The sequence below is a fragment of the Gracilinanus agilis genome, chromosome 3 (assembly GCF_016433145.1).
Source record: "Gracilinanus agilis isolate LMUSP501 chromosome 3, AgileGrace, whole genome shotgun sequence".
NCBI lineage: Eukaryota > Metazoa > Chordata > Mammalia > Didelphimorphia > Didelphidae > Gracilinanus > Gracilinanus agilis.
The window spans coordinates 8,710,552-8,722,542 of NC_058132.1; the positions used below are offsets into that span (position 1 = coordinate 8,710,552).

The 11,991-nt window shown below is 56.9% G+C and overlaps 1 protein-coding gene across 1 annotated transcript; it reads right to left on the bottom strand.

Annotated features, from left to right (window-relative positions):
• Positions 1-300: 300 nt before the first annotated feature.
• Positions 301-7,748, bottom strand: TSKS (testis specific serine kinase substrate). Its single transcript, XM_044671013.1, has 11 exons — positions 7,579-7,748; positions 7,070-7,316; positions 3,436-3,531; positions 3,170-3,253; positions 2,803-2,886; positions 2,153-2,604; positions 1,555-1,749; positions 1,191-1,358; positions 940-1,075; positions 725-849; positions 301-476 (listed from the first exon to the last, which is right to left on the bottom strand). Exons 1-11 carry the CDS (start codon positions 7,746-7,748, stop codon positions 320-322), a joined length of 1,914 nt encoding a protein of 637 aa, XP_044526948.1. The 3' UTR covers positions 301-319.
• Positions 7,749-11,991: the final 4,243 nt, after the last annotated feature.

Here is an 11,991-nt window from a genome sequence, read left to right on the forward strand (position 1 = left end):
GGGCCTCAAGTTAAGGCCTCTGTGCTGACTCAGTTTCCCTATTTGTAAAATGATAGAATTGAACAGAATCTCTTCCTTTCCTTGGCTCTCCCTCAGCCCATCCACATTCATCCTCATTACACGCACAGAATAAGCTCCTTTGCCAGCCCTACCCTTAGCCAGATCCTTGGCTCATGGGCAGCCCCAAGCTTTTGACCATTGCTCCAGCGGAGTGGAAGGCTCCTGGAGGCTCTTCCCTTGGGCCAGTGGAGAAGGGCCTTGTGCAGTGGGTTCCTAGTGTGGCAGGGATGAGATAGGAGGTAGGGCTGGGGTTGAGGTTTTATTGCTCAGGTGCAGGGCCCCCGCGTTTCGGAGGGGCTCCTCCACTACTCCCTCCCCCTAGGCCTGTGGCTGATCCCTCCAGGGGGAGGCTGCTGAGCTGGTCATGTAGGGAGCACATCTTCAGGTGCAGGTAGTCCAAAGCAGCGACCTTCTCCCTGGGAGGAGGAGGAGGAGGAAGAGGGCTTGGACCCCGGCTGGGGAGGCGGGTGTGGGGCAGAAGCAGGGGGGCGGGGTCAGTGGTCACAGGCGGTCTCCCGGGCAGGGGCTGGAGTCGTGAGGTCAGGAGGCTGTCAGGGGTCAGGATGGGGCCAGGAGTCGTGGGCAGGTGTGGGGACCCACTGAGGTCTCTGGCCAGTCACACTTGAGGTCATCGGGAGGTGCGGTCAGGGGTCAGGACCCTCACTCAGGCTTCATCTTGTCTGTGAGGAGCAGGTTCTTGGCCCTGAGGGCCTCGTCTTGGGCCAGCCTCAGGGTGGAGCTCAGCGCCTCGGCCCTCACGTGCTTGGCCAGCGCCTGGCGTTCTAACTCCTGCAGGGACAGAAGGGAGCGCCCAGTGTCCCGGGCCCGCGCCGCCCCTCCCCGAGCCCCGCTGGGGCCGCCCGCTGCTCCCCGGCCTACCAGGATCTTCTTGTGCAGCCGCTGGCAGCTGGGGCAGGCGGGGGCCAGGCCGCGCTGCTTCACCTCGTCCACCAGGGGGGTCAGGGCCCGCTCCAGGAGCTGCTGCAGGGTCTCCGACGACAACTGCTGCCCCTGGCTGGGGGCGGTGGGTTCAGGCGCGGGGCCTGCACGGCGCCCCCCGCCCCCTCGGGACCAGCACCCTCCCCGGGCCGCCCGGGGGGGTGGGGGGGCGCTCCGGGCGCGGTCTTTACCTGCCGCAGCGAGTGCAGGAGCCCGGCCTATCCAAGGACATGGAGAGCTCGGAGCCTCGGCGGGCGCTGCTCAGCTGTCGCCCCAGCTCCTCCAGGACCGGCTTCACAGGGCCCAGGCCCTCCAGCTCCCCGCGCAGGGAAGCCACGGACACGGCAGACCGCTCCACCCTGGGGCCGGGGCAGGAGTGGAGGTGCTCAGCCCGCCCCCTCCCAACCCAGCCCCCGAAGCTCATTCGCCCTTCCCACGGGTTCCCCCTGGCGGCCAGAGGGGGCCGCGCCCTCCGCCCGCCCGCACAGGATGGGGGCGGGGCAGGAATGGGGGCGGGGCCCCGAGCCTGAGGAGGGGGACGAGGCGGGTGCTCACATGGTGCAGAGCTCATCCGCCCGGCCCCGCAGCTCCTGGAGGCCCCTCGCGGTCTGGGCCTGCTCCCTCTGGGCCCGCTCCCATTGGCCCAGGAAGCCGTCCAGCCGCCCCCCGAGGCCTCCGAGCAGTCTCAGAGCCTCTTGCACGGCGCCCTCCTCCTGGTACCAGCGAGCCGTCAGCGACGACACCTCTCTCCTGCCCAGGAAAGCCAGTGAATCGTGCTCAGGGGTCTGGCCACCTCGGAAGCGGGGGGCCAGAGCCAGTCCTCTTAGGAGGCCGGAACGGCAGCCGGGCCCCGGCCCCCTGGACGTCCTCTTCGTTTTAGGGTCTGGAAATGCTAGCTCCGGGTTTCCAAACTTGCCCCGCCCACTGTGTTCCCGGTGCGGATCCTCCCTCCCACCCTCCCACCCTGCTCTAGGAAGAGGTGCTCCCAGGGCAGCCCTGCCCTCTACATCCTAAAAGGCTCGGAACCCCCCTCAGCTCCCAGACCGGCCCTTCCTCTCCGTGCGCCGGCCTTCCCAGGCGCATGGGCCAAAGGAACCCCCACTTCGGCTCCCCCGCCCCCTCCCAGTTGGCCTGGCCGGCACCCGTGGTTCACCTGAGCTCCTCCAGGCCGGCGGTGACCTTCTGCAGCTCCAGCTCTCCGGTCTCCCCGGTGCGGGCCTGACTTTGAACTTGGACCAGGCCTAGGCCCTCGCTCAGGCCCTGTCCCTCGGGCCCGTCCCCGGGGTTGATTAGGAGCCGGGGCCCCAAGAGCTCCGTGGGGCTGCCCGTGTGGGGCGTGGGAGTGGGGCTGGAGACTGGAGCGGGCTCGGGTTCTAGCTCGGGCTCCGACTGGGACTCGGGCTGCGGCTCGGCCTGGGGATCGGCCTGGGGATCGGGCTCACTCGGGGGCCGGGTGGTCTCTTCAGGGGGTGGGGTGGGGCAGGAGGACACCAGCGAGTGGCGGGACAGTCCGGCCTCCAGCTGCTGCTCCAGCTCGGGCAGGTCGCTCTCCTGCCGCCGGGGGGGCTCATCTTGCAGCTGCTGCTGGAGGAAGCGGAGTTTCTCCTGGGGAGGCGAGGAGAGGGAAGTCCTGCTGGGAGCCTGACCCCGATCCCTCTTGCAGCCTCTGGGAGATGGGCGGGATGACCAAGGCCGGCTCGCTGGGCGGTGCTTCTGCCGGTCTGACTTCCCGCCCACCAGCCTCGGAGGCTCTGGGCTCTCTGGCTGGCCCAGCGCCCGCCCCGGGACCCAGGCGTCCCTCACCTCCAGCAGGGCCGAGTTCTGCTTCAGGACGTTTGTCTTTATCTCAGCGTCTTCCACTGAGCGGGTCACCTTCCGGCAATTCTCCTGGGACCGGACAGCTGGGGCTGGGGCTGGGGGCTAGGGGAGGAAGCCCTCCCCGGGGCTGCAGGGGCTCCCCTCGGACCTGGCCCCAGCTAGCCCCGAGCCTGGCCTTTTCCTCAAGTCACCACAGCCCGGCCCTCCCCAGAAGCCGCCCTCAGGCCAGTCCTTCCTACTGGCCTACCCGACCTGGTCCCCCTCTCCCACCTTGGGTGCCACGCCCCTCCCTTAGCCCCGCCCTCCGGCCCCGTGGACCCGCCCCCCGGCACCTCCGCGAAGCCCCGCTCACCTTCAGCTGGCAGCAATAGCCCTCGAGCTCCTCGGCTTCCTGCCTCCGGCGTTCCAGGTTCTCGCTCAGCACCGAGCACTCACTCTGCGGGGAGGAGAGGCCCACAGAGGGGGAAGAGTTGGGGGCCGGCCGGAGGCGGGGGGGGGGACTCCCCGGGGTCGGGAAAGGGGCCCCGCCCCCGCCCTCCCGGGATTCGCAGGTGGGGGCCGTGGGTGGGGGTGGGGTCGAGGAAGGGGGTGGTTGTTCCAGGCAGCAGCTAGTGGGACCTGAAGAGACTGGACGTGCTGGTTGACCCTGGTGGTCTTCTCTTTGAGGCTGGTGATGGAGTCCTTGGCCCTCAGCAAGCCGCTGTTCACCCCGTTCTGTGGGACACGGAGGGGCTTAGGGGAACAGTCCCCGGGCTCGGCTGCCCTGGCGCCGGGCCAGCCCCCTCTCAAGTCTAGCGGTAGGGAGGGGGAGCAGTCAGGCCAGTGGGGTCACTCCTGGGCCCTAAGGGCTTCCGGCCTAATGCCTGGGATCCAGCCGGCTGCAGTTAACTGCCTCAGTCTCTTCTGCCTCCCCAAACAGGGGCACCCACTCAGCACAGGCAGCAGAGAGAAGGGAGTGGGGGCTGGAGGAGGCGCTGCCGGAGGGCCTGGCAGCTCGCCCTCAACCGCTCTCAGAGTCTGATCCTGGGCGCCGCGACTAAGGGGAATGTCCCCAAACTTGGCTCACTGAGCTGCTCACTGCATGCGGGGGCTTTTCTGTACTGCCCCGGACCCAATAGAAGCCCTCCGTCCGCCATCCAGGAGAAGCTCTTTACACATCCTCCTTCAGCCACTCTCAGCCATTAGTCACAACCCACCACAGCATTTGGGGTTTTCTTGGCAAAGATATGGGTCACTTGACAGAGGAGGAAACTGAGGCAAACCGGATGAAATGACTTGCCCAGGGTCACAGAGTTAAGAAGTGTGTCTGAGGCCAGATTTGAACTCTGGAAGATTAATCCAGGCTGAGTCAAGGCCCAGGGCTCTATCCACCGTACCACATAGTTGCCCTAGACACAGTGGTCCAGCCCAATTGGCCTTGGGGCTTTTCCGACAGGACACTCTTGCCTTTCCACAGACTGCTCCCTTACTCCGTAACATACAAAAGATGAGGAGCAGCTGGGTGGCTCAGTGGACTTGAGAACCAGGCCTAGAAAGGTCCTACATTCAAATCTGGCCTCAGACACTTCCTAGCTGTGTGACCCTGGCCAAGTCACTTGACCCCTACTGCCTAGCCCCTTCCTGCTCTTCTGTCTTAGAACCAATACCCAGTATTCATTCTAAGACAGAAGGTGAGGGCTAAGAAAAGAGAGATGAAATGATGGAAGGGAAAAGCTTTGATCTTCTGAGCATGTCAGTTTATGAAGCAGTGCACCAATTGCCTAACAAATCGGGACGGGGCCCCTTCCTCAGTTTAGAGCTGGACCCAGACTACAGCAGGAGACAGACTTTTTCAAACTAAAAACGCTCAAATAAGACCAGACGATGAAAAGGAAACAATACAACTCGGGCCATGCGATTTCTAATTGGAGAGAAGATTGGGGAGGGGAAGAGTCAACAAGTACAGTTCTCTGAATTCAGGAAAGGAGGTGGCCCTCTCCTCCCAATTGTCCGGAAACCGTTAAAGGAACATGGAAGCAACGACTGGCTGCTCAGTCTGGGGCCAGCCTCCAGAATGAGGCTAACGGGGTCCTCGAGCTGTGCAGTGAGGAGAAGACCCCTCGCATCAACCTCGGGATCTGACGGACTCTCCGGTCCTCGGTTCAGAATCTCTCCAGAGGTGGGCCAGTCTCCCAGCTGGGCAGGGCTAGGTTCTGACAAGGCGACAAGGTTTTCTCCCAGTTTCCCCAACTGAATAAATAAAACTGTCCTGTCTCACAGGACAGAATTTGGACAAGCTCCATGATTGAATGGAAAAGGAAGTGAGCTGGTGCCAGAACCGAGTCACAAGATGGAGTCACTCAGCTCCCACAACTGACCACTGGCCGCCCCGATCCACTCAATCCCTTCAGCCCATGGAATGCATGTCTTCCTACCTCTGAGAACGCCTAGTCTCCATCCAGACTGAGGCCAGTTTTGGCCTTCCCAGTTAGGCCTTTTCTGGGCTCCCTCCTGTATTTGGACATCTTGTTTTCCTAAGTATCTTTCCATAGCTAGTGGCTCAGCAGATAGAGAGAGCCCTGAGCCTGCAGCCAGGAAGTTCAATGGTGTCTGACTCTCTGTGACCCCATCTGGGGTTTTCTTGGCAAAGATACTGGTGTGGTTTGCCATTTCCTTCTTCAGCTCATTTGACAGATGAGGAAACTGAGGCCAACAGGTTAAAGCTATTTGTCCAGGGCCATAGAGCTAGTATCTGAGGTCAGGCGGGGACTCCAGGCTAGAACCTAGCTGCCCTGGAGTCCTGAAGATCTGAGTTCAAATCCAGCCTCAGACACTTATTAGCTGGTGACTGTAGGTGAGTCACTTTAACCGCTACATGCCTCAGTTTTAAAAAGAGGATTTTAACAGCACCTACACCTCCCAATGTTGTTGTGAGGATGAAATGAGATTTTTTTTTTAAATCCTCACCTTCTGTCTTGAAGTCAATACTGTGTATTGGTTCCAAGGCAGAAGAGGGGTAAGGACTAGGCAATGGGGGTCAAGTGACTTGCCCAGGGTCACTCAGCTGGGAAGTGCCTGAGGCCAGATTTGGACCCAGGACCTCCCGTCTCTAGGCCTGGCTCTCAATCCACTGAGCCACCCAGCTGCCCCTGAAACAGAGATATTTGTAAAGCCCAGTGTTTGGCATAAAGGTAGGTGTTATGTAAATGCTTATCTCCCTTTCTCTTCCCTTTTGTCTTTAAGTCCCTTGCACTGAGCACATAGTAGGTACTTAATAGTTCCTCAGTGATTGATTAATTGGTTGCTTCCCTGAGGTTCAAGACAGGAACTTGAAATTTGGAACCTAAAGCCCAGAGCCCAGATCGCGGGTCCCTGAGCCCCGAAGTCAGAACCCAGAGTTCAGAAGCGAGGCAGGACCCCAGAACCCAAAGGTCAGATCAGTCTGACTCTGCTGTCCTGTTTAACCCAGAACTCAAAGGCCCAAAGACTTGCTTACATCTATTCTTCGGTCTCTCGGCCACTTTCCCCTTCTGAATCTACCTCGGTTTCCCCCTCTAGACCGTAATCAGGGGAGAGGGAAAGGTCAACTCCTATTTGGCCGTCCTGACTCTAGGCCAGGAAGTGAGGGTATGTGGGAGCCTGGGCTATTCTTTTTTTTCTTCTTTCTTTTTCTTTTTTAAATTAAACCCTCACCTTCCCTCTTGGAGTCAATACTGTGTATTGGCTCCTAGGTGGAAGAGTGGTAAGGGTGGGCCATGGGGGTCAAGTGACTTGCCCAGGATCACACAGCTGGGAAGTATCTGAGGTCAGATTTGAACCCAGGACCTCCCATCTCTAGGCCTGGTTCTCAATCCACTGACCTACCCAACTGCCCCCTGGGCTATTCTTAAAGTGGGGATTAAAACAGAAACCTGACCCCAAAGGCATATTCCGCAGCCTAGAAACCTCCTCATGGAAGTCCCCATTCCCCACCATTGCCCTCTCCGGCAGGAAGCTGGGGGCCACTGATGGGAACCCAGCCCAGAACCCCGAGGAGCCCCCCAATACAGGCTGTGGGCCCTGAAGCCTCCGGAGGTACAGGGTGAGTCTTTGGAGGGAAGTCGAAGCCTGTACCCCATTACTAGACCCTCAGGCTGGAGTCTTGGGCCTAAATGAGAATGAAGCCTCGAATGGCGGTCTGAGAATGAGCCCATTTGTTCTAAGCAAGGACCACAGGGACTCGTGTCTAGAACCAAAGGTCAGAGCGAGGGGGACCCTCTGGATCAGGCCTTACCAGCAGGTCGGCGATGTCAGGGTCATCAGGGGCCCAGGATGGGGCTGAGGCCGGCAGGTTCAGGGCTGGGGTTGAGGAAGTCCCAGAGGCAGGCAAGGCTGGCAACTCATCGGTGGTGGTCTCAATCCTGGCGGAGTCAGGGAGCTCCACAGCTGCCAGGTTGAGGAGGGAGACGTTGGTACAGGCTGAGGAGCGCTTCAGATTCAGGCACCACTGCATGGGCTCATGGGACATCCGGGGCTCCACCCTGGAGGAGGCAGCTGGTCAGCTCCCCTAACACCTAGGGAGCCCTGGCTTCCTCCTTTCCCCTCTCCCCTAACCCAGAAACTTGTCTTAGGACTCCATGCTAATGAGGCGGTTTAGGCAGTTTCCCTGGCACCCTTGGGAACCTGAGCTCGCTCTCTCCCAGCCCAGGGCTCTTCCCTGGAGAAAGTAGCTCCCCAGCCACCCCTAGGAACCTCAGTTTCCTCTTCTTCCCCTTAGCCTGCAAGTCCCAGGTCCCCACCCACCCATGGAAAGACACAGCCTTCTTTTTCTTGGCGATCCCCTTTCCTGGGCCAGATCCAGCCCCAGGGACCTCAGGCCCCAGTGGGGTCCGGTTCTCAGCCCCTGCCGGGGGGTCTCCGGCTTCATGGATCTCCTTGGATTGCCAGATCGTCTTAACCACCACACTCGCCATGGTGTGAGTGGTGGGGGCGGGGCCCGGCCCAGGTGCCGGGGAGGGGGGTGGGGGGTCCACCGAGACCCACCACCCACTCTGACCCCTGACCCCAGTTCCCCGCATCCTTCCTCACAAAGGGTCCAACCACCTAGAGACACTTCCCTGGGGGTGGGAGGACTCTAGAATCTATGGATCTAGCCCTGTCTCCCTTCCTAGAACCACAGTGGACTCTCCCAGGACTTAAACTAGAACCTTCGGAGGTCACCTCATGGAATCTAGGAGTCCGTTTGCCCACCTCTGCCACCCAGAATGGAAGTTCCCAAGCGATTTTCTCAGGACAGTTCCGTGATCCAACTCATTGAACCCGTGGGTAAGACATCTCCTTCCATGTCTAATTCATCAAGGACTTTGCTGGCTCAATTCTGAAACTCCCCAAGGAACCACCTTGACGAATTTATGGGCTAAGTTCAGGGGGAGACTCATGAACATTCACCAGAGCAGTAGCTTTAAAAGTTGGAAAGGCCCTTAGAGACGGAGCACGGAATCTTCGTTTTTCATAAGGGGGAAAAGGGATTTGGCCGATACTTCTTCCTAGAATTTGGAGTGGGCTTTTTCAGACCCTGTTCCTAGAACCCTCAAGTGGGCAGATCTCCTGGTTCAGTCGATGGGGAGGGGAGTCTTACAATGCTAGAGCCAAAAAGACTTTCACATTCACTCCTCGGACAGAGAGGAGAAGGGATTTACCCAGCCCAAGCTCCTCCCTAGAATTCAGAATAGACCTTCCCAGGCTTCCATCCTCAAACATAATTATGGCTTTATTGGGTGATTCCCTACTGAGGAGACTGACCGGATCTTTCTGACCTTCGGTTGCTAGAAACCAATACCGGGTAAGCCCCTGGACTTCATGGTGCATGCGTGTGGGAGAATAATAAATCAGAAAATTCAGTTCAATAAATGTCTCCTGTACTCATGCTCCTATGCTCCTTGTGGGGAATGTGGGGCCAAAGAGCAAGCTGCCTCCTCTTGGGGGCCTTACTGTCTACCGAGGACATACAACCTGCATGTAGGTCTGTTTGGGGCTGGGGATTGGAATCAATGCCAATTCAGCCCGATCTGTTAACTAGGCAAGAATACTTTTTGGATGAGTTAAACAATCAATACTGAGTTTGAACAGGGCCTTTAAACCTCTTCAAATCAGTCAAAGGCATTATGAAAGGAACTGGGTAATAAATACCCTACATCAGTGATTCCCAAAGTGGGCGCCACCGCCCCCTGGTGGGTGCTGCAGCTATCCAGGGGGGTGGTGATGGCCACAGGTACATTTATCTTTCCTATTACTTGCTATTAAAATTAAAAAAGATCAATTTCCAGGGGGCTAAGTAATATTTTTTCTGGAAAGGGGGTGGTAGGCCAAAAAAGTTTGGGAACCAGTGCCCTAGACCAACGATGGTGAGCCTTTTAGAGACCGAATGCCCAAACTGCAACCCTCACACCACATGTGAGCCCCCCTGCCTTACCCCAGGCAGGGGAGGGAGGAAGTGCTCCCATTGGGTTGCTGGACAGAGAGAGGGGTGGGTGAAGTGAGAAATGTCCTCAGGTAGGCGTGGAGAGGAGGAGGGGAGAAGCTCCCTCCGGCACACGTGCCATAGGTTCGCCAACACAGCCCTAGGCATATACAATACATAGGTTTCCATAATGTGTATATAAGGATACAAAGGAGGTGTATGGGGTGTCCAGGGAGGACAAGCACCTCTGGTGGGAGGGCTTTCTGAGCCCCTTTCAGGGCTCTTCATCCACCTTCGGTGTCCACCTGTTGCCCAACTTTCATCTGTGGTTCCGAGAAGCTGTAGCATGTGCAGCGACATTCCATAGTAAACTATCTCTGCAGATGAACTAAACTGTGTCCTCACACCTGTTGGTGAGTTAGGGAAGAGTCTGCCCCAGGTATGTGAGTACCACCCCCAGAGGAGTGGGTGGATAAGAACAGTTTGTTCCAAATGTCCATGAAGGCAGCTGAAGCAGGTATTGTGGTGTGCCATCACGAGTAGTCTGGACTTTCGCCTCTGCCAAGATGATGACCCTGGAAGTCAATGACTTCAAGCCACTCTGCCTCCGTTAAATCCAACTGCAACTCGGGGCAAAAAACATCACTCAAACTATTTTACATCTTTCTGTTTTCTGATTTTATTATTCTACTATCCAACTCTCTATTTTATTATGTTATCATTTCCCTCTACCTTGAAGTCCCGTGGCAGCAGGCAACTGTCAAAGCAGCAGACTTGGGGTCCACTGGGAACTTTAGTCACAACCTTGCCCACAGGTAGCCCAGCTTCTCACTGGACAGAAACAGCAGTGGGATTCAGCACCCCGCTGGGGAGGTCTGAACAGCTTTTCTTAAGGACTTTACTGCTCAACTCTTGGTGTAAGGAAGGAGCTAGAAAAGGTGTCTGAAAAATTGTGTTTTACCTGACCCATGCCTGCTTCCTGCAGCACGTGGGCATCCTATCTTTTAGTCTGATCACAAAAAAAGTACCAAGAGTTTGGCGAAGATGAGTCTATTCGCCATTGGCACGTGGAAATGTGGGCACTCTTATGGACCACGTGAAACCCGGCAGACCCAAAAGACAAACAGCTCTTGTTGAGAGAGAACTCAGCACGTAGCTTATCGAAATGGCGACCCAGAGTGAAACAAGGCTGGCAAATGAAGGCCGCCTTACTGGAGTGGTCCCCGTCGCGAGGAGAGCCATGAAGCCGGTCTATGCTTCTAGGTTTTGAAATCAAATCTAATCTAGTCAACAAGCTGGCAGGGCTTCCAAAAGGCTCATGACAATGTGATTTCCACTTGCAGGAAAGTGCCAGGCCACCATCGTCAGAGAATATGCCCCCACCACCATCAGTCCTTAGGACATGGAAAAAAACATTTGAAGGCCTAGAGACCCTCCTCAAGAGCGCCAGGAGAAGACAAGTGTGACACCCAGGAGGCACAGACCGTCAGACGTGGCAGGGAGCCGCGGCAGGAATGGGGTTGGGGACAGCAACAGCGTCTCGTACTGCTGAAGCCTTGTGTGTCTCATGCCCGCATAGCCAATGCTGTTTTCCATTTACCCAAGTGCAATAAGGCTACGTCAGTGTAAGAAGAGGTGACAGACAGGATGTGAAAGCGATGAAGGCCCGTGTGTGGCACAGAGTGCCAGACCAAGTATAGACGTTCTCTCCAAGTTAAACATTCACATTCAACAAAAGTATGGCCTCGAGGCACGATGACAACTGGAAGACTGAAAGTGCGTAGATTGGAGAGCTTCTCTGTGCTGCTTGTGGCTGCCTGGGAGGCAAAGCTGAGCCAGTGCCCAGTTGGCAGTAGGAGAGCAGAAAAGGAGTGGAAGACCTTCAGGGAAGAGAAGGTTTAACTACGTCAAAAGTAAAGTCCAAAGGAAGCTTGGAGAGATGCAGGATTCTTGGCTCAGTCAGAGGCAGATCAAACTCAGTTTAAGCTGACAGTAACAACCCAGAGTGCTTCTATTGTAACGATTAAAAATGATAAAGAATGGAACCCCCAGAATTCCAAATAACACACTATGATTATTCCCTGATGGCTATTTATGGGCCGAAGACCTTTGGTGCATCTCAAGTTCTTAGCGCTGATGGAGCCTCACCGCATAAATGATAAGGACATGATTCTGGAGAGACGGACCCAACATTTTCATAGTGTTGTCTGCAGATCGTCGTCAATCAATGCTGAAGCCATTGACCACATACCTCAGGATGAAGTCAGCCTCTCTCTAGCCCGGGGGTCGGTAACCTTTTTGGCCCGTGAGAGCCCTAAACGCCATATTTTTTAAAATGTAATTTCGTGAGAGCCGTACAGGGTTCACAGCGCCTGAAAAAAATGGACTTTATGGCTCCTGCAGAAAGAGCCAGATCTGGCCCTCGAAAGAGCCAGGTATGGCTCGAGAGCCACACGTTGCTGACCCCAGGTCTAGCCCAATCTCCAGCTGAAAAGGGGGGTTTGAATGCAATTAGCCAAAATGTCTGGTGCTGATTCCAACCCAGGAGAGACTGACAAGGCAGGGGTCCATGGCTAATACAAAAGTTGCCTGAAATCTTCCAGGTTATCTGGCAAGAGGAGGTTATCCCACAGGAGATCAAAGACGCTTCCATCGACCACCTCTATGAAGGACAAGGAGAATGGCTGTCCTGTGACAGTCACAGGGAGGTCTTTCTCTTAGTCATTCTTGGCAAGATTCTTGCCAGAGTCCTCCTT